The 21,582-nt window shown below is 54.7% G+C and overlaps 1 protein-coding gene across 3 annotated transcripts in view; it reads left to right on the top strand.

Moving 5' to 3' along the window:
• Positions 1-511: 511 nt before the first annotated feature.
• SH2D3C (SH2 domain containing 3C) overlaps positions 512-21,582 on the top strand; it is a 28,453-nt gene continuing 7,382 nt past the window's right edge. The window contains exons 1-5 of one of the 3 annotated variants that reach the window (XM_039861718.1): positions 512-668; positions 2,640-3,117; positions 12,845-12,884; positions 19,458-19,586; positions 20,735-21,189. In XM_039861718.1, the coding sequence (XP_039717652.1) occupies positions 632-668; positions 2,640-3,117; positions 12,845-12,884; positions 19,458-19,586; positions 20,735-21,189 (1,139 nt within the window). In that variant the 5' untranslated portion in view covers positions 512-631. Of the gene's footprint in view, positions 669-2,639; positions 3,118-4,507; positions 4,684-12,844; positions 12,885-15,868; positions 15,965-19,457; positions 19,587-20,734; positions 21,190-21,582 lie in introns of those variants that run through there. The other 2 variants (XM_039861719.1, XM_039861720.1) reach the window with 2 other exon arrangements.

Genomic DNA, 21,582 nt, shown 5'->3' with positions numbered 1-21,582 from the left:
GCAAACATCCAATTCACAGAGAGGAAACGGGCTCGAGGAGGTGAGTGCCCTGGCCTAGGATCACATGGTAACAAAGTGGCCAGCCAGGACTTGAACTTGGGTCTGGGTGGTCCCAGAAGCCACAGGCCTAAGCACAGTACTCTTCCATTCACTGCTGCCAGTCCATCCCCAGGCAGGCTGAGAATAAACTGCCCTGTGCTCGGACCTGACTCCCCACACACTCCCAGCCCAATGGCCAGACCCCCTGACAGTGGTTGGCAGGTCCCCAGCAGCCCCTGACCCAGTGGGCTCCGTTCCCAGAGCCTGTGGTTTGTTCCCCAGACCTTCTAGGTCTCATGGGTTTGTGGTCTGCCCCCTGTCCCCCTCCCCATTGCTGCCAAGGCCAAGGAGGAGGCCCACGGAGGCCCCCACCCCAGCCCCGGAACTGGGGGAGGCCCCAGCCCCCGCCCCTGCAGAGAGGATGGGGAGGGTGGGGCTGTGGGAGTTTCACTGGTTTAAAAATACACAGAGGAAGCAAGTGAGAGGGTGCGAGAAAGGGGAAGGGGAGGTGAGAGAAGCACCTCAACATTCAAGTCCAGAGCCTTGAGACGCCACTTTCCTGCAGGCCAAGGGCTTTGCACCACTTGCCAAGATGACGGAGGGGCCCAAGAAGGCCAGCAAAAAGTTCAGTGAGTGCATGGCCCTTCATCCCGCTGTCTGTGCATCTCAGGCTCTCTGCTTCTTCATAACTGTCTTGTTTCTGTTTCTCTTTCTGTCTATGTCTATCTCTCTCTGGAGATCTCTGCTTCTGGGTTTCCATGTCACCATCTCTCTGTCACTCTGGCCCCAGTATCTTTCTCTCTCCCTGGCTGGTTTGGCTCCCCCTCTCTGCGCTTCTGCTGTTTCTGTCTCGGTCCACCCTGACTCATTCTCTCCGTTGGTCTGCACATCCTGGTCCCTGGCTCTCTTTGACCTACCCCATGGCTGGGCTGGGAAAGACACCCCCCCTGACACCCTGTCCCCTGCCTCTGGGCCTGGTTCCATAGGGTCTCAGGTCAGGCAGCGTTGCTGGGGTGGGGTGGGGTGTGTGCGTGCCATGCGATGCTGTCTTACATCCTCAACAGCAGTGACACTGGGACCCAGAGCAACTTAATGAAGGGCCACACCCACCTATTGTTGTTTCCCCAGGTCAGTCCCCTCCTGAATTTAGAAAATCTACTCCCCCAGTTGCTTCTATCTGTGTGTGTGTGTGTGTGTGTGTGTGTGTGTGTGTGTGTACAGTGCAAGGATTATGACTACATTCCACGGCTGAAAAGACTGAGGCCTAGAGAATTGCATGAGATCATAAGGGGCTCAATGTCATGTTCCTGACTTGGCCTCAGTTTCCCTCCCTGCCCCACTACTGTTTCCTCCAGACCCTTGGTGTCCGGGACGCGAAATAAGTCGTGCTGAGACAGGAGGCGGTTTGTGGTCCTCCCTCTGGCTGTTGGCACAATTTCTGCCCCATGGAATAGCTTTCTGAGAGCAGAGTGACAGACTTTTCTGACAATGTGAATCAAGAAGCAGAGGCTAAGACCAAGTGAGGGCTGGGCAGGGCTGGGAGGAAAGCCCCAGAGCACTGACCCAGCAGTCCAGAGCCCCGGACCCTCATCCAGGCTCAGCCTTGCTGTGTGACCCTGGGCAGGTTCCTTCCCCTCTCTGGGCCTCAGTTTCCTCTCTTGTCAAATGGGGACATCCTACCTATATTCTGGCATGTTTATGAGGAGGAGGCAGAGGATGCCAAGGAAGTTGAAAATGCCAGAGATTTTCCCTTTTTGTTCATCTGGAAGCATAGAGAAGTCCGATGGTGGTGGCTGTGAGGAGGGGCAATCCCACTGCTGGGGACAGGAAGGAGAGAATTCACATGCGCCCCTGCGGAAATGTGGAGATGGTATCACCCGAGCACTGTCGCCTGAGTTGGGACCGTGGGCTCAGCTGACAGGAAAGAAAGAACCGCAGGGAGTGGGACCCTCAGGCTCCTGACAACCCCCTTTTCATTTCGTCCTCTGCCCCAGGTGCTCAAATGCCCCTTCCTGCCCCCACATACACATACACACATGCACACGCATGCAGTTTTACCTGCTGGCTGTGTGACCTTAGTGGTTCATTTCACATTTCTGAACCTCAATTTCCTCATCTGGAGAATGGGGGATTAAACTTGCATCGCTGAGCTGTGCTGAGAATTCAGCGAGATGATGCATGCAGCATGTTTAACAAATACACGGGTGTGATTGTAATCGTCATCATCATCATCAGCTTCATTACTTCTTGAGAAAATCCTGTGTACTGGGCACCATGTTAAGAATATTATTTACATGCTTTTCTTCAATCCTCTCACTGCCCATAGGCGGTGGGTACTATAATCTATTTTAATGATGTGGCGAATGGGGCTCAGAGAGGTTGAGTGACTTGCCTAAGGTTGCACAGCTAGGATGTGGAAGAGCAGGGATTCAAGTCCAGGGCCACATGACTCCAAAGCTGCCAAGTTATACCATAGTAATTAGAGGGAGTGCCAGTGAGGCCGGACCCTCCACAAACCCTCGATGAGTCAAACAGCATGTGTTTTTTATTGTTACTGCTGCTGGCATTGGCATTAACTCTTTTCCCTCCTCCCCTGCCAGAGTTCTTCAAGTTCAAGGGCCTTGGGAGTCTCTCCAACCTCCATCGGTCCTTCACTCTGAGACGGTCCTCAGCCCCCGTCAGTATCCGTTCCTACCTAAAACCTGAAACGTTTGAGGCCACACAGGATGACATGGTGACAGTCCCCAAGAGCCCTCTGGCCTATGCTCGCTCCAGTGACATGTACAGTCACATGGGCACCATGCCTCGCCCCAGCATCAAGAAGACTCGGGGACAACAGGCTGCCCAGGAGGCCCGGGAGGTGGGCCCTGAGCCCCATTTGGTGCCCCGAGGTCTGCCCGACCCCCCAAGCTTGGAGGCAGCCAAGGAAGTGGTGGTGGGGACTGAAACGCCCCTGGAGAACACCTCGGCAGTGGGACCCAACCCTTCTGCAGTGGAGGTGGACCCCATGAGAAAGCCTGAAGACCCCAGGGCAGACACAGAAGAGGAGACAGCCCCCGGGAATGTGCCCCCAGAAAGGTAGGTGCCCACCAGGAGAGAGTGAGGGCGGGACCTGGAGGGGTGGTGTCTCTAGTCTCCTGCCAGTGGCAACTGGAGAGGTTCCCCCAACACACCCATGTGGGTAAACCAACTAACAAACAAACACACTTAAACCAAGTGCTTACTGTAGACCAGGCACTGCGCTCAGCCCTTCACTTGCAATTAATTTTCAAGGAAAAAAACAAACAAAACAGTCACTTAACTTGATTTTAGAGTATGTTGAGAATTTGCATACAAAAATTCAAATAGTGATGATATGGTCATAGCTCCCGTTTAGCAAACATCTGTTTTACTGGGTGTCGAAACAAATGTTACTTGCTGAAAATTCTGTAAAAGAATCTATGATTAGCCCCCTTTTACAGATGGGGAAACTGAGATTCAGCCAAGGTCTCTGAGCTGTAATTTGAACAGGAAACTGCTTGCCTCCAATGGCTGCATACTCATTCACCCCACTGTACCCACACCTAAGCCCTACAGCCGTGTACTTCATTGAGGTGCCCTTGGGAGACACCTCAACCCCGACCAAAGAAGCCTTTTCAACCCTCAGAGCCTTTGTGTAAACCACACTGATCAGATGTGCCTATTGAAATAAAGAGAACAAAATCAGCGGAGAAAAAGTAATTCTAAGGCTGGTTCTGGGACCTTTCTTGACTGGATCTGCCCTGAGACACAAACACAGCTTCTGTGTGCTGAGGTAATTAATCCTAGACGATTCACCCTTCAACGGGCAGCAAGACCTTGTAAAGCTGCAGAGTGAATCCAGTGCAGAACTCTGCTTCTTACTGACTGCTTGCTCTTAGACAAGTCTGTTCCCTTCTCTCAACCTTAGTTTCTTGATCCGACAAATGGGCATAACTATAGCACCAACCTCGTACGGTTGTGGTGAGAAATCAAGGATAACATACTTATAAAATCTTAGCACAGTGCTTGGCACACGACAAACGTTCAGTAAATCGGAAAGTTTATCTTTGCGATTAATAAAATTTATGCTTTACATCATCCCTCACTGCCTCACCATCCGGGACGCCCTGCCATCCCCTCCTAAATTCGGCATTATTCGGGTGTGGAAGAGCAAAGATTGTAAGTAGGGAAGAGGGCCTGATAGGTCCTGGGGCGTTCTGAGGCACCCCAAAGTCTGAGTGTGAAGGAACTGGACCCGTCGGAGTGGAGGGGCGTGGTCTTTCCAGGAGGCACCCGAGACTGTTGGGGAAGCTGGCGTGGGGAGCAGGGCGGGGCGAGGAGGAGGCGGTGAGCATGGGGGCGTGGTTTTCTTGGCCCTCGGACACAGATTGGGAGAAGGCAGAGTGAGCTCGATGGAGGGCGTGTCTGAGGCCGGGCGTGTTCTTCCTAGTGGGTGGGGCGGCGTGCCCTGGGCGTGGCTTACACATTAGGCTCCGCCCCTGGAGTCCTGCTTTGAGCTCCGCAGTTCTGTGGTCTGAGAAAAGCGGGAGCCGTTGGGTTGAGGAGGTCGCCAGGCTGCAGGCGGTGACCGCGGGGAACCATGACTGCAGTGGGTCGAAGGTGCCCAGCACTGACACCCAGAGGGTGAGTGACCGAGCTGGGCCCGGGGAGGACCTGCGGAGACCATACTGACCTGAGCGAGAAATCCATTCCCCTGAGGCAATTGACAAACTGGGGTCTGGTTTAGCATAAGGGTCTTTTAAGATTTCTTTTGGTGTAACTCTGTCCCGGTCTGTCCTGGCGCAGGTTTATTCCTCACAATAGGCCCAGAAGAGAGCCGCTATTATCATTCTCACTTTATAGATGAGGAAAGAGATTTGCTTGTCTGATTTGACACAGTAGAAAAGATCAGAACAAGGGTTTAACTCTACCTTCCTGGCCCATGCCCTTAAAGGCTGGGCAACTCATTCCCCTCCAGCAGGGCCAGGGCCTCTGAGAAGGATGGTCTTGAGACGCTGCAAGAATGCCAAGTCTAGGAGCTAGCCTTCCTCCCCCCGGGCAAGGGCCCACGGTGGTCCTGGCAGTGCCTCTGGCATCAGATGTGGCCTAAAGCTGTTGGAGGAAATAGACTCTTCCCCTAACCCTCCGTTATCTGGAGTGTCCAGGGGTCCTGAGGCAGTAGGTTTGCAGGTCAGATTGAGGCCCCTCCTGGTACTCTGGGACCCAGTGTCCCACCTGCCCTCCAGGCCAAGTAGAAGACCAGGAGTTGTTGAATGCTTCCAGGAGCCCCTGAAGCCCAGCCTTGTGCCCCGGAGTCAGGAAATCTGCTTTGCCTGTGTGAGATCAGGCTTGTCCTGCCCGACTCTGGGCCTCAATCTCCCCAGCAGCCCAGATGGATCTAGGATAATGTCTTAGGATCCACCCAGCTTAAGGAGGAGGGCATTTGAGAACTGCCACTGAGCCAGACTTGGTGCCTCATTCCCAAGGGGTTGCCAGGGGGTGGTTCCAGTGGCCGCTCAGGGAGCAGCCTAAGCTGATTGTCCCTCCACTGCTCCCTGGGAGGCAGGGTGCACCTGGAGCAGAAGGAAGGAAGGGGAAGAGGTGAGGCTGCAGGAGTTTCCTGGTGCCCCGTGGCCTGCTGAGATCATGGGGATGAGGAGGAAGGAGGGAGGAGGAGCCAACTGCACAGAGAATGAAAGGAGAGCACCAGCCTAGCCTGCCACTGCCCCCCAGCACCCTCAGCCTTCTGGAGGGACATAGCCGGTCCAGAGACCCCTGACACCCTTCCTTCTCAGTCCATGTCACAGAAAAGAAAACAGAGGCTCAGAGAGGGAAGGGAGGCTCCCAACCCCTCACGCGCCCCCCGACAGCCATACCCATACGGGAATTGTCAGGCCATGGTCCTGCCAGAAGTGATCAAGATCTGCTCACAAGGAGCCAGCCCGTCTGGAGCTCCCAATGGGCACTGTCTACCACATGGGCCCTGTGAGGGGCAAGACCCCATTTGCTCCAGTGAGAAGACTGGAGGTTCAGAGAGGGGAAGGGAATTTCCTGGGGTCACAGAGAGATGAAGTGTCAGAGCCTAGATTTAACCCCAGACCTGGCCAACTCCCAAGGACAAGCTCTTAACCATTTAGGCCGCATTTCACTTCTTGCAAGCAAAACACTCAAAGCCGTTTCTACCATTATTTCAAATGACTTCCCATGACACCCTGGAGAGGTATTAGGAGTCCAGTTTATAGATGAAGAGATTGAGGTTTTGTTATTTATTTATATATTTGTTTGTTTGTTTGTTTATTATTTATTTTTAGGCAAGGCAACCGTCGGTTGCCCTCATGGATTGCAAGGATTGTCAGCTTACAATCCTTTCTTTTTTATTTTTTTATGCCTATAGCCCCTGGTCTTCCTAGGTAGTCTCCCATCTAAGTATTAACCAGGCCCAACCCAGCTTAGCTTCCGAGATCAGAGAGATTGAGGTTTTGTGAGGTTAATAACTTTCATGAGATCACACAGTCGAGCCGGAATTTTAGTAATTTTAATCTTGGCCGAGATGGAAACAGCAGTGAGCACAAGGGACAAAGCCCTGGTCTCATGGAGCCCCCGTTCCAGTGTGGAGAAGAGAGATGAACAAGATGTGGTCAGCTAGAAGAGAAAAGCACCATGAAAAAGATTTAAATCAAGTGGGGGAATTGGTCTCAGGTGGGAGTGGCTGGTGGTGACAATTTAGGAAGGCTAGCCAGGAAAAAAGTCTCGGTGAGAAACTGATGTTTGAACAAAGAAGACGAGGGAACAACCCCTCTTGCTATCTGGGGGAGAGTGTACCAGGCCAAGGGAACAGCATGTACAAAGGTCCTGAGGTGTGAACGTCGGTGGTGTGTATGAGGAGTAGCAGAGACTTGAGTGGCTGGAGTAGAGCAAGATGGCGGTCTGGGGAGAGAGGAGTGGTGGGAGACAGGAAATGGGTTCGTATAATGCAAGGCCTGGAAGACCCGGCAAGGACTTGGCTTTGACTCTGAGCAGCCATTACTGGCCCTGAGCAGAGGAGGGCCCCACTGTGACTTATGTTTTACAAGGACCTCTCCTTTGAGGAGGATTTGAACACAGTTCTTCTTTTAAAGTATGTCACCCAAGCATCCTTAGAGACCCACGCCCCTCCACTCCCACCCCTGGAGCTGTTCAAGAGGAAATTGAGACTTGGAGAAGGTGGTACTCCATTGGAGAGCCAGGGGCATCCTGGGTTGCCTGTGCCCCAGCCCTGGAGCCGGGCACTGAGAACAAGCCAAGACACCCCCCCCCCTTTTCCTTCTGGAATGTTGATTCTGGTCCAAGAATTCCCAGCGCTCCCCAGAGTCCCACGACCCTCTCAGCCCTGCAGAGTGACGTCAGCTGCCGGGCATCTGGTAGTGATTACCTACCGGGGGAGGGGGCTGTGGTGGGCCCAGCCCAGGCTCTGGGCGGCTGGTCCTTGTCTTCCGAAGGGGCCCAGCTGCTCCTGGCTCTCATTTCCTGTGGAGACTTTCTCACAGTCCTTGAGACCCCTGGACGCCTCAGGCTGTGGGAACTGTGCTGGCTTGGGAAAGATGGACTGCCCCTGCCTCCAACTGGAGCCACATCCCCCCAAACCCTCAGGGGACCCTATTTGCAGAATACTGGACCTATGTGGGGTGCAGGCGGGGAAGGACAGGAGTCAGATATATCAGCAGCTCAGAGGCCCACTGATTGTACAACCTTGAACAACTCCCTTCCCCTCCTTGAGCCTCAGTGTCCCATCTGGGAATTGGGGAGAATAACACTATCTGCTTCACAGGGTCATTGTGGATGGGATGCAGCATCCATTTTCCTGGGCTTGACTCCAGGAAGTACCAGTACACAGAAGCCGCTCGTGCTACCACCATACCCATGTTATAGAAGAGTAAGCTGAGGCCCAATGAGGGGGACTTGGCCAGGGTCACACAGCTTCTTCCCTCCCAGCTGTCTTCTCTCTGTCAATCCCCATTCCATTTCCTTTTCCTGACATCAGTTCTGGGCTCCTGCTCTGGTTGAAATGTTATTTTTCTTTGCCATCCCCTCCCCACCTTCTTCCCCTCTTCACCCCAAAGTGTCGCCGTTTTCCAGGGGAGATGGCTTCATGCAAGAAACAGAGCAGAGCCAACCCAGGTCTAGTCTACAGCCGTGTGTCCTGGGTCAAGTCACAAGCTTTGGTTTTCTCCTCTGTAACGTGGGGAGATCCCAGACTTTCAGTCAGCACTCAACATGCCTTCCGGTCTGCTCTCCTCCAGCAGGTTTTGAGTCTCAGGTAGCAGATCTCAGAACTCGGCATCCTCAGCTCTGCCCCAGGGAGAATGGCCTCGATCTACTCTCTCCTCACAGGGCTGGCACCCTTTCTGAGCTCCTGCTGGGGAGCTCACCCCTGTCAAGAAGACCGAGGGTGCAGAATGGTGGAAAAGGAGCCACGATGTCTCCAGGACAGTGGCGGGCCACCTTAGAGGCGGTGGGCAGGGCCAGGCTAAAGCCAAGAGTCTTCCTGTCAGGAAATCCCAAAGGCCCATGGTGTCCCCAGAGAGATGGGACTTTCTGCCCCAGATCTCCCTCTGTCCAAGGCCCTTGAGGACTAAGGAGCACAGAGCAGTGTTGCTTCTGTGCTGGGGGTAAGTGCAGGTCAGAGTAAAGGAAGGAAAGAATCTTCATCCCTCTAGGAGGGCCAGGAAGGGAGCTCTCCGGGGTGGGGGTGGAGCAGAGAGAGGAGCCATGTGGGCAAGGGAACCTCCCACCCTTCCTTCTCATAGGATCTTCCTGGACCCTCTGGAAGAGTTATAATGTGCTCATTTCACAGATGAGGAAGTTGAACCCAAGAGAGGGGAAGGCGAGGGGAAAGTTGAGAAGCAGGAGTCAGAGGTTGGGCAAGTCTCCGCTCAAGGCTGTATGACTAGGTCCCAAGGCCAAAGGGAACAAACTGGGGGACAGATAAAGGGCAGTAGGCCAGGGTGGACAGAATGGTGGCCTCTCTCCACAGCCTCTCTTCTAGGGTCCCCGAGAAGCCTCACCTTTTCTTCTGGGCTAGTACGGGGGCCCTGAAGGTGAAGCTCAGATTTAAACCTGCACCAGGGAAAGAAAAGATAATGGGCTCTAATTACTGCTCATTAATCTAATTAATTAAGCTAATATATGCAATGCGCGGTATCAGTTATCAGAACAAATTAGTTAACATGGGCAATTAAAGGGGTTGCTTATTGAAATAATGTGGTTGATTAATGGGACCGATTTAGCTCAATTGTCACTATTTTTTATTAATTGGTTTCACCACTAATATTAGAGAGGATATGCCTTTTAAGTCCATAAAATAAGAATAAATGAACTAAATGGAGCCGAGGTTTTGGAAATGATTCCTGGATCTGATCATTACAAAAGGAGGGAGAACGTTCTAGAAATCTCCAAGGCAAACTGAGATCTGAAGTCGAAGTTGGAATTACTCTGTGGCTCTAAGGGGAAGAGGAGGTTCCAGGCAGAGGGAACATCATGTGCAAAGGCCCCGAGGTTGGAGGGAGCTACACTCTTTGGAGGAAGTGCGGGGTGGCCGGAGGGCAGGAAAGAGTTAGGAGAGAGGAGGAATGGCGGGCAGAGGCCTGGCCACAGAAGGCTGAGCCACCATGAGGACTAGTCTTTATCCTCAGGGTTTGCAGGGGCTGGTGTGACATTCATTCATTCAAAAACATCTGCCTGGCACTGCTCTAGGCAGACCACAATCCCTGCCCTTGCGGAGCAGAGACAGTCAACGCTTGAGGTAGGATACGTGGTGAGTCAGAGACCTACAGAGACAAAGGGCAGGGAAGGGAGATGGAGCCCCTTGAGAAGGTCAGACTTTTAGGTGGGTGGCAGGGAAGTCCTCACTGAGAAGGGGACATTGTAGTAGAGACTTGAAAGGGGGAAGGGAGGAGGCTCGGTGGGTATTTGGAGGGAAGGTATTCCAGCAGAGGGAACAGAAAGTGCAAAGGCCCCAAGGTGGGGACAAAAGCCAGCAGGAAGCTCAGCTTGGCTGGAGCAGTGTGGTCAACTTGAGGTGGGAGAGGTGGTGAGGCTGTGAAGGCTGTTATGAGAACTTTGACTTTTACTCTGAGTGAAACTAGGGCCACTTCAGTGGGTTAGAGCAGAGAGAAGCCATGATCTAACTTTCATTTTAACAGGACTGCTTGGGCTACTGAGGTAAGAACAGGCCAGTACAGTAACAAGGTGGTGGCCATAGTCTGGGCAAGAGATGGCAGTCAGTGTCAGCAGACATGGTCACCTTATGTCTTGGAGATCCTGCAGTATTGTAGGTTAGGGGCAGGCAATGGGGGCTGAGTGCTTCGCAGACCCTCGGCTTCCCCGGCCTCTGCCCCGAGCACCCACATTAGCCCTGGCCACCCCATCTCACCCAATCCCTGGTGCCGCCATCCCCTCCCCAAGGCTCTGCTCCCACCCGGAGCCCTAGGGGAAGTGGACAGGAAGCAGGAGGAAATGCTGGGGCAATCCCAGTGTCCTGGCCAATCTGTTCCCAGCAGTGGAAGGATTTCCGGGCCTGAATGGCCGGAAATGCTGGGATGGGACACCTCACCCGGGAAGAATGGTGGGGGCGAGCAGGACAGGGGTCCCCACTCCACCTCGCTCCCACTGCTGGACACAGAGAGCCCGAGCTGCTTTGGAAGCCTGCTGCGGCCGAGCTGCAGCTTGAGAGTTTGTAGTTAGAAGTCAGGAAGGACCTTGAAGGAGGGAAGGTTAGCAACAGGGACTCCAGAATGTCACCACAGAGAGGGCCGTCAGACTGCTTCTCCACGAGGATCCCCTGGCCTCAGGAGCTGGGGAGACCCAGTACGAAATTCTGGCCTGGAAACACACACCTTGATCACAATTCCTGTTGTCTTTAGCTCAGCTTTTTTTTATTTGTCTGGTTTAAATTTATTTTATTAAATTTATTACATTTAAATTTAAATATTGCACTTCTGTATGTGAGGGAGCAGTTCCCCAATGTTCGACCTCCCTCCCTATTTTGCAGATGGGGATATTGAGTCTTGTCCCAGACAGAGAGTCAGGGCCCAGCCTGACAGAATTAATAATAATGAGAGGGATTAACATTGGTCAAGTGCTTACTATTCATGCACTCCTTTAAGCAATAAATATTTCTTGAGCTCCTACTGGGTGCCAGGCACCGTGCTGGATTAGATAAAGTCGGTGCCCTTGTGGAGGTGTCAGGCAATTATTTGTCATAGATACATGTCAAGTGATTATTTCGGGCAAGGATTGATGCATGTGAAGAAAATAAAGCAGGGCAGAAGGAATAGGAAGTACAAAGGACATGTGACAAGAATGAGCTTGGCATGAGGCCAGTGTGGCTGGGGCAGAACAAGGGTCAGAGTGAGTGAGGGAGGCATGGAGCAGTTGGCGAGGTGGGCAGTTGGGTACCACCAGGCCATACAGGGCCCTATAGACTGAGGAACATACAACCCGGTTTACGCCAATTTTTCTGGCGTAATAATGGCACCCTCTTTACTCTCACAAGGGAAGAAGCATTCTGGTTGGGTGATGTGACATGGCCAGCCATCTGCAGGCCATGGAGAGGGGTTTCGATCTTGTTCTCCGGGAGATGGGAGGGCGGGGGTGGGAGGTGTGCACCCGGTCTGCTTAGGTTTTCACCTTAGTGCCCTTTGCTGGTGCAGTGGGAGTTGACCAGGGTGTGAGAGCAAGCCACTGAGAAGGCTGCCGTGTGCTCCGCGGAGACACAGACGGGGGCCCATGCGGGGCAGAGTTGACACGTGGAGAGAAGTGGTCAGAATCTGTTTCGAAAGTAGAGCCGCAGGATTTCCTGAGGGATTGGGTGTGGAGCGTGAGCGAGAGAGGAGGCACAGATGATCGCAGGTTCTTGGCCAAACGAAGCAACGAGAAGGATGAAACTGACATTAACTGAGATGGGAAGTGGGTGTCTGGAGCAGGGCCATGGTGGGGGAGGACCCAGCAGTCCTGCTTTGAATATGACAAGTTCAAGATGACTTCAGACACCCAGGAGGAGATGACAAGGACGCAGTTGGGTTTATGAGACTGGTGTTGAAGGGGCAGGTCCAGGCTACATCAGAGGAGGGATGGCTTTAAACACCTAGGACTGGGAGAAGTGACTCATGGTGGCCCGCGTGAGGAAGGATGATATTTATTTGGCACCTAGGAAAAACAGCCACCCTGGCCCCTGGCCCCTGGCCTCTTCAGGCCACATGCCAGCCACCCTGAAGGAGGGGGGGGATAAATTCTACAGCCAACTGTCACCAGCAGTGGCACCACGGTGTGCCAGGTGGCCGCTGAGTGGGTGACTCTGTACTAGAGAATGAGTGTAGGGCGGGAGGAGAAGAGGCTGAGCCCTGGCCTGGGGCCTCCAACTACTCAAGTCAGAGAGAGGTGGGGAGAGCACCAGGAGGGCGCAGTGCCCTGCAGCCGGGTGGAGACAGTGATTCAGGAAGCAGGCCCGTGTTAACATGCAGCATTCATCAGCTTCTTGAGTCTTCACAACAACCTCAGGAGGCAGAGGCTGTCATTGTCCCCGATAAAAAAACCCAGGCTCAGGGAGGTAAAGGGACTTGCCCAGGGTCTCGCAGCTGGAGAGTGTAGAAGCAGCCCAGCCCTCAGATTCCCGCAAGCTCTCTCAGCTGCAGTGCCCCCTCTCGCTTTCAGGATGAGCCCTCTGGGGCCCAGAGGGCCAGGTGCTGGCACCAGGCAGGTGGGTAGGGGCTGGTAGCTGGGGCGCCAGACAGAACTGGGGATACTTACCTCTCTTCTCTCTTTCCAGGGCTGCTGGAGAGCTGGAGGCTGGTGGGGACTATGTGAAGGTAAGGGACTGGGCAGGGAGACACGGGGGCAGGGTGCTCAGTGTTTGTTTCACGAAGGGCAGAATCCTCTTCTGAACCTAGTTAGGAGCCAGATCTCACTATCTGCCCCCAGGAGGAGAGGGTTTGGGGTGAGGACAGCGCTTGGGGTCTGCTTTCACTCCCAGCATCTTCTTCCCGTGCCTTCCACCATTCTCTCCTGGCCCTACACTCCGGACGTCCCGAGGCTTGTTACCAGCAGATCCTACCCCCGTGCCAGCTGGACAGGGCCCAAGGGTGTCTCTATGCAAGGACCACGGTGCTCTGATTGCACCCAGCCTCTGCGCATGGGCTGGTGCTAGGAGGCGGGGGCAAAAAAGAATGACTCAGTTCATCACAGATAATGGGCGCAGCTCACATGTTTCACAAGTTTAATTTGTTCTGGGTGCTGGGAATGTCGAAAATGCAGTTTTGAAATTACGATGATAATAATAATAATACGACGTAACACTTTGAGTTCCTATGGTGCGTGAAGCCCTGCGCTAGGACTGGAAGGGAGACAGTTTTGAGCTCTTTACGTGAATGAGGTCTTCGACTTCTTCCCTCATCACGGGGCAGCAAAGGCCTTCTTATGCCCACTTACAGATGGGAAACTTGAGGCTCAGAGAAGTGCAGTGACTTGCTCATAGCCACGCGGCTACTACAGGGGGAACTGTGATTGCAGTCCAAGTTTCCTTGATGCCAAGACCATGGACACAGCCCTTGGCCTTTTACCTCCAAGAGCACGCACCCTGAGCCAGGCCCCCTGCTGAATACGGAACATACAGCAGAGGGTGAGGAGCAGCAGGCCTTGTGTTCAAGGGCTCCTGGTCCAAGTAGGGGCCAGGGCAGAATCATCAGTGGTTTAGCTTCGTGTTTCATAATCTAGCAGGTTCTAATTTTAGCCCCAGATCTGCCACTATTTGCCACATGACTTGGGGGGGGGTATGTGTGTCATCTCTGAGCCTCAGTGTTCACCTATGTGAAATGGGGTAGCAGCAGCACCTCCAACCCAGAGTTGCTATGTGCTCAATGAACTCATCATGCTCAATGAATCCAGGGAGAGCTGGGTCTGGAACAGAGCAGGACGGCCTGGCTCCAGACCCCAAAGACATTCGAACACCTGAGATGCTGCGTGTAAAGTTCTGTGTAAGTGACTAATAATGAGGCAGTATGAGAAGTGCTCAGATTGCTGTCCCCCATCACCAGAAGGCTCATGTAAAAAGCCATTGGAGCTTTAGAAGTAGAGGATGACTTTCAGCTCAGGAGCTGGGGAGGGGAAGATCAAGGAAGGCTTTCTGGAGGAGGAGGCACTGAATCCAAGCCATTGCAGTTGCCCAGGAGCATTCCCTCCCCAACAAAAAGCTGGAAAGGAGACAAAGATAAAGCAGAGATGGGCAGTAAAGTGGTCCAGGCAGGGGCAGGAGTGTGAGCGAGGTCAGAAAGCAAGCTGGGTGAGCCCAGGAAGTGCAGTCCAGGGCTGCGGTGAGCTGAGCAGGAGCTCCTCCTGGAACCTGGGCCCTGGCTTCTCATCCAGAGCTTCATACCACAGGAGGAAAGAGGCTTCGGGGAGAACCAACGCCAAAGCCAATGGGGAGAACACACGGGGGGCATATTTCAGCACCCCACTCATCCCAGCTGTCTGGCAAGGCATTGAGATCCCCATCACTGATGATGTGAGATCCCCGTGAGGATTATTAGCTTTGTATTTTTCCTTTAGTTTATGGGGCTAAAAATGTAATTAAAAATATTATAAAAGAAATAATACCCGCTCACTGGAACTGATTGAGAAATCACCTAAAGGATGAAGTCAAAGGAATGTTAGTTTTCGCTTCAAGCCTCAGATGAGGGTGGAATCAATAGTCAACTTTCTAAAAGTTCATTCCTGCCCTCAGGTACTCAGCTTCCAGAATTCCAGGATTCTAAGACCATGATATGAATACTTTCATTCTAAGGCAAGAATTCTAAAGTTCCAAGGCCATAAATTCCGAGCTCCATGCTCAGAGCTTCAGAAGTATTTACAGAAAACAACCAAACATACAGCTAGGATCCAGAGAGGTGGACTCACCTGCTTTACGTCACACAGTCTGTCAAAAGGATTTGAACCCCAGGCCTGACTGATGCAGAGTCAGCACTGACTCCGTTTGCATTGGAAAGCCTATGATTCGAGCACAAAAAGTCCAGATTCTAAGACACTAAGCTTGACGATCATAACACGCATTTCTTGGACACTTACTTTATGCCTGGCAACTTATATGCATCAGCTCAGCCAATGCTCACAAGACTTCCGCGAGGTCAGCACAGGTATGTTTTCTAGATGACACCTGGGCTCCCACAGAAGGGGCTGGTGGGGTGGAGGTGGAGACACCGCTATCAAACCCATGCTGGTGCCCTAACCACTAGCTCACTGGCACTCCGCACCCCAGAGGTGCTCAGTCGAATAGCCCGCGATTCTCCGCAGAGTCCCTGATTCCAATTCAGAGATGAGAAATCCTGGGCTCTGGGAGATTTCCTGAGGCCACAAAGGATTTCGGCAAACGCATACAGGGATTTTTCCAGCTTTAGATAGGATTTAATTCAAAGTCTCTGCCCGCTCCGGGTCAGTGAGGGGTGCGGCGAGTGGGAAAGGCAGGACTCCCCTCGCCGGCTCAGGGGTCCCCACCTCACCCCGTTGCCCGCTTTGGCAGTTCTTCTGCTCCGCATCTCCCTACTCCGAGGAGCCGGGGCGCGTGGGGCTGGAGCGCAGGGGGGCGGAGGCTGAGGGGAGGGCGGAGGGAGGAACAATGGCCCCCTCCTCTCCCCTGGCCGGCTGGAGGGTGGGGTCTCCCCGCCCCGCCTCCCCGCTCCTCCCCCGACAAGGCGATGAGGTAATCGCGCCGCCGAGAGGCACGCGCAGCCGGTGCCCAGCCCGGTCGGTCCCCGTGCCCCTGCCCCGCCGGTCGCCGCCCCCCGCACTGTCCTGGCCCCGGCCGCCCGGCCCCACCATGACCGAGCGCTGCAGCCTGTGGAGCGCCCTGTCAGCAGCCGCCTGCTGCTTCTACCGTGGCTCCTTCGTGCAGGTGCAGGTGAGGGGGTGGCACGGCCCCCGCCAGGCGCTCGGGGCTGGGACCCCCGGCCGCTCTGCCACGGGCCCAGGAGCTGGGAGCCGCAGCCCCGTGAGGCCGCGCAGGGTCTAGATGGGCAGGGGCTGCGGGCTGCGGGCTGCGGGAGGGGGCGGGGTCGCCCCAGCCTCACCTCTGGGCACCGGACGCTCTTCAGGGTGAGGGTCCGGCTGCCACTCCCGGGACTCGGGACTCGGGGCTGCGGGGGATGCCGTTCTGGTCCTGCCTTCTCCGCAGGAGGGAGCTGAGCTGGGGCTTTAGGTATCGGGAGATGGGGGTCCCCGGCGTCCTGCCGGACCTCAAGCGAGCTCTCCGGCTCCTGCGGCTGACCCGGGCAGCTTGGCTTCCCATTGTACCGGGAGCGCTGGGCTGGGGTCGAAGTCTGAGCGAGGGGTGGGAGGCAGAAATGCTGCTGCGGGTCCCGGGGGCTGGGGTCAGAGCGTCTGCTGCCCTCCTGTGCTCTAGGCTGACTGGGGCATGCTCTGGGCGCTGGTCTCTCAGCCCAGCTGGCGGGGCAGTGCCGGACGACGTGGTGCGGTGAAAGGGTTAAACGGAAGGAGGTGGAGGGGAGGACCCGGACCCCGCCTCTCTGCGGAGCATCATCTGGGGATGGCTTTGCTTGAGATTGCCAGACTAGAAAAACTAGCGAGGGCTTGCTGGGCTCAGGCTGGTGGGAAGGGGTTAAGATCCTGACCGGGGGTCTCCGTGCTTTTGCCTCCTGAGTCCCTGGGGGACGCCGGGCGCGTCACCTCTGCGCTCCCCTAAGCTCACACACACGCTCGGAGCCCGCCTGAATGACGGCCGCGCCGGCGGCGGAGCGCAGCATCCCCGCACCGGCCAATCAGGTGAACGCAGGCTGGGAGGCGGTGAGATCATCTCTGACCAATAGCAGTGCGCCGAGCGCAGGGATGCTGCAACGCTCCAGCCCTACCCCTTCTCCCGCCCTCCCCGCCCCCCGTGAGAGTGAGGAGGGCACAGGGACCCTAGGGTTCCTCACCCTCGGATGTGTGAGAAGACCAAGTTGCCCCCTGCCCCAGATTCTCCCAGCCCATTGATTATGACTGGAAAAGTGAAGCCCCCTGTCCCACCCCCATTTGCAGGTGAGGATACCCAGGTTCAGAGAGGGAAAGTGACTGACTCAAGGTCACACAGTGGCAGGCAGAGTCTTGAGACCAGATTCTTTACCACACAGCCCCCTCTCTTTCTTTGTCCCATATTCCTCCTGCTCTGGCTAGGGTATCGGGGCAAGTTCTCAACTGCATGCTCCTTGTCAAGGAGAAGGACTCTAGAAAGCTGGTGTCTTCTTTGGTCCTCGGGGCGTGGTGTCATATAAGAGGCGGCCGGGGGTCCCGAAGAATATGCAACCCTGTGGAGAACTGCAGGTTTCTGTGCAGCCCTGGGCCTCCCCGCCTCTTCCCCCACACCCAGTCAATGACTCCCTAAATGCCCTTCCCCCAGCCCTTATCCCTGTGTCCTACCCTGCCCTGCCAGTGCCTGGAAAACACTAGATCACTCTCTACACAGCAGGTTGAACCTGCCTCCAACACTAAAAAAAAACCTTCTGTGGCTCTGCTGTGGCCTCTGGGTAAACCCTAGCTCCCTAAGGCAGCATCACAACCTTGCCATCTGCCCCTGCCACCCCTGGCTTCTTTGAAGCTTCTCACCTCCCCCCACCCCACCCCCAGGGCTTTGGCTCTGCGGATAGGGCCCTGACTTTGCCACTCTCTTCCCAGAAGCTCTTCCCTGCCCATCTGCCTGCCTGTCTGTCCCCCATCCAATGCTTTTGCTTGGCTCATCCAGTCCCTCTTCGGGCTTCAGTGGAAACATCACCTCTTCAGGGACTCTACTCCCTGACTCGATGAGGAGGGACATTCTCAACTGCTCTCTGTGCATCTCGAACATCCGGAAACCCTAGAATTACCTGTCAGGGTCTGCGTGGCTCTCCCAGGGCAGAGGCCACCTGTCCTGATGACCTTGAGGCCTCAGCCCCTGGCACAAGACTTGTCTCAGAGTTGGGGCTTAATCGATGTTGAAATAATGGAGTCAAAGATTCTAGACATCTCTGAAGCCGAGAATCAGAATGTCTTGGGAGAAGTATAGATTAAGGCACACCGAGGGGTGGAAAATGGAGGTGCAGAGTTAGGCTCTGAGATCTGTGGAGGGTCTGAGGAGGCAGGGAATGGACAGGGAGACCCTCAAACCCTTGTGAGTAGGGGGTCCTAAGGAAGAGACAGTCACCTGGATTGAAGCCAGGTCTTTTAGTGCCCCCCTTCATCTGTCCTGCCATCTGACCAGTTTGGGGGCAGATCTAGCTATCCTGGAGAAGCCATCTTTGGGGCTTAGAGTTGAGGGAAGGATGAAGAAGCAATGTCACATGCCCTCGCAGTGACAAGGACATCTGGAGTATTATCTCCTTTCATCCTTGCAACTTGGTGAGGCAGGTTTTATCATTGTACCCATTTTACAGAGGAAAAAAAAACAAGGCTCAGCGAACTCACATGACACAGCCAGGATGGGGCTGGGCTCTGTGACGGGGGCATACCTGGCAGTTGGGACTCCCCTCCGATTGCCCTTAGACCTCCAACCCCAGGCCACAAAACAAGAAAACCAGGAATGTTCCCCTTGGGCAGGTGGACATGGGGGGTCCTGGCCACTATCTCCGCTGAGTGAGTTCGGGCTTCCCCGTTGGGCTGTGGTATCCCAATCTGGCAAGGATTGCTTGTGATGGCAAGGAGGAAAGGGCCTCGGGAATTGTAAAGGACAATACAGATGCTTGTTTGGAGGCCTCTATTTCCCTGTTGATAACTTTCTCTCTTACCCTTCCACTGTATAATTCACCATCCCAAAATATATCCTTGCCATCCAGCTCTATGTTTTTGTCCATGCCTTTGCCAGGGTACCTGCTGCCTTACCTCCCAGATCCACCCATTGAACTTCTCCCTTCACTCATTTGAACATCGGTTTGGTGTCTTCCGTGCCATAACGAGTGTTTTCTTATTGCCGTCTCATCCAGGAAGCATCATTCCTGGACCACTTGACCTCACCTAGCTTCATCCCCTTCCTTCTAAAAGCCACTGTGCTCTTTGCCGCTGTCCAATACTGTGGTGCTGACCACAGTCTGTTCAAGTGCTCATGTGGCTTTTCCTCCCCTCTTAGATCAGAGGCTTGCTTGAAGAAAGGGCCTGGTTTATTTAATTGCCTCGCTTACCCGTGGCACATAGTACAGTGCCTAGAACACAGTAGGCACCGTTTGTTGGAACTGAGATTTCTTTACTCTTGCCAGGATGGGGACTTCCTGGCAAGAGTAAAAGAAATGGGTAAGGACCATTCTGGCCCCCGTGCTAAGTGTTGCCAGGGTCCTGGGATGGAAGGAGTTCACGTGGGGTAGGGGGAGGTTAGGAGGGAAGGAGGAAGGGGGCTTCGGATGGGATGTCAATTTTTGCTGTCTCCTGCCCAGTTCTCCAAGGAGAAGTACATCCTGGACTCATCGCCTGAGAAACTGCACAAGGAGTTGGAAGAAGAACTCAAGCTCAGCAGCACAGATCTCCGTAGCCATGCCTGGTACCATGGCCGCATCCCCCGTGAGGTGAGTGGGCCCTGAGCTGGGACCTCAGCCCTAGACCCTTTCACCCACCACTCGGCCAGCCTCAGCCCAGAAAGGCTCTGATCTATTGCGTGGTGGGTTCCATCAGAGTGGACTACCAGGATGAGGTGTAGTTCTGCCATTTACTGACTGTATGACCTTGGACAAGTCACTTCACCTCTCTGAGCCTCAGTTTCCTCCTCTGTACAATGGAGGATAATAATAGTACCTAACTCGAAGGGCTATTGTGAGGATTAAATGAAATAATAGAACATACTTAACATGATGTCTGATGTGCAGTGAATTCAAGGAACATTGTCCTTTGTTGTTGTTATTACTTTTTTGTTTTTTTTTACTGTTTTGTTATGGGCCTATACATCAGCCTCCTGTGTGTTTGGTTAGTGAGTATCAGTCCTTAGGCTGCTCAGTTTGGGCAAAGTAGCGTTTTCGGGCTGAGGCTCAAACTCGGGCCGATAGTCACCTGTTTCCTCTTTCATTCATGCTATAAATCTTTGTCAGCTCCACCAGGCCCTGTGCTAGGCACCAAGGATGCAAAGAGAAAACAGGTGGTGGCTTCCCTTGAGGGCTGGTGGTCCACGGTGGGAGCTGACAGGCGGGCGGACAGTCAGAGCCCAGTGGGAGAAGTGTGAGAGTGGGGTGCCAGCAGGGAGTGTGGGCTAGCCCCGGGCAGGGGGTGTTGAGGAGAGGGGTTATCGTGAGATGGAAAGGAGTTCATCAGGTGATCGGGGGCGGGGCGGGGCAGGATATTCCAGGCAGAGGAAGAGGCTCGAGGGCACCCAGAGACAGGCATGAGCACTGGGTGTGTGGAAGAGCTGTGATCGTCCCTCTGCCCAATGTGAGGGAGGGAAGAGGTAGGTCTGAAACTGAGCTGCAGATCATGGTGACCCCAGTTCCCCAGACCCTGTGTCCCTGTGACCTCCATTCCAGGGTGATGAGACCTGCCGTTCCTGAGCCTCTTTGTGTGCCCTCAGACCCAGAGCCTCTGGTTGAGTTGCCCCCTCTGCATCTGGGTCATTGCATCCCCCCACCTCAAGCCTCAGATGTCTCTGTTTACCGTGTCCTCAAGATCCTGGGTGTGGCCCTCTCCTGACCCTGCCCTACCACGCCTGAGCCCGCCTTGCCTCCCGCAGGTCTCGGAGACCCTGGTGCAGCGCAATGGCGACTTCCTCATCCGGGACTCGCTCACCAGCCTGGGTGACTATGTGCTCACGTGCCGGTGGCACAACCAGGCCTTGCACTTCAAGATCAACAAGGTGGTGGTGAAGGCGGGCGAGAGCTACACGCACATCCAGTACCTGTTCGAGCAGGAGAGCTTTGACCACGTGCCCGCCCTCGTGCGGTACCACGTGGGCAGCCGGAAGGCTGTGTCGGAGCAGAGCGGCGCCATCATCTACTGCCCTGTCAACCGCACCTTCCCCCTGCGCTACCTGGAGGCCTGCTATGGCCTGGGCCAGGGCAGCAGCAAGGCCGCCAGCCCCGCCAGCCCCTCGGGCCCCAAGGGCAGCCATATGAAGCGGCGCAGTGTCACCATGACCGATGGACTCACTGCCGACAAAGTCACCCGCAGCGATGGCTGCCCTGCCAGGTGAGCAAGGACACCACGCTCGGCCTCAGTCTCCCCATTTGTCAAGTGGGGGTTCAGTAATGAGAGTACTGCTGAGAGAGGGGAGGCCCCGTCACACTGAACTGGGGTCCCAGGGTGCAGGGAACAGGAGGAAGGTCGGGCCGTACTGACGAGGCCACACAGGGCTCGCCAGCAGTCAGACCCATGGCGCAGTCGCCGCTCTGCCCCCACCAGCTGTGTGCCCTCGGCCTTTTAACTCCTCTCACCTCTGTGCTCCTGCCTGTAAAGGGCCCGCGCTAGGATAGTCCCCTCTGGCCCAAGGGGGACCCTGGGTACTGCCCTATCCCAGGCAGAGGGCCTGGTGCCTTTCACCGGTGAACCCCCTCCCCTCCCCACCTAGCTAGGCCAAGGTGA

The sequence above is a fragment of the Pteropus medius genome, unplaced genomic scaffold (genome assembly GCF_902729225.1).
Source record: "Pteropus medius unplaced genomic scaffold, Ma_sr-lr_union100, whole genome shotgun sequence".
NCBI lineage: Eukaryota > Metazoa > Chordata > Mammalia > Chiroptera > Pteropodidae > Pteropus > Pteropus medius.
This window is presented reverse-complemented; position numbering and strand designations above follow the sequence as displayed.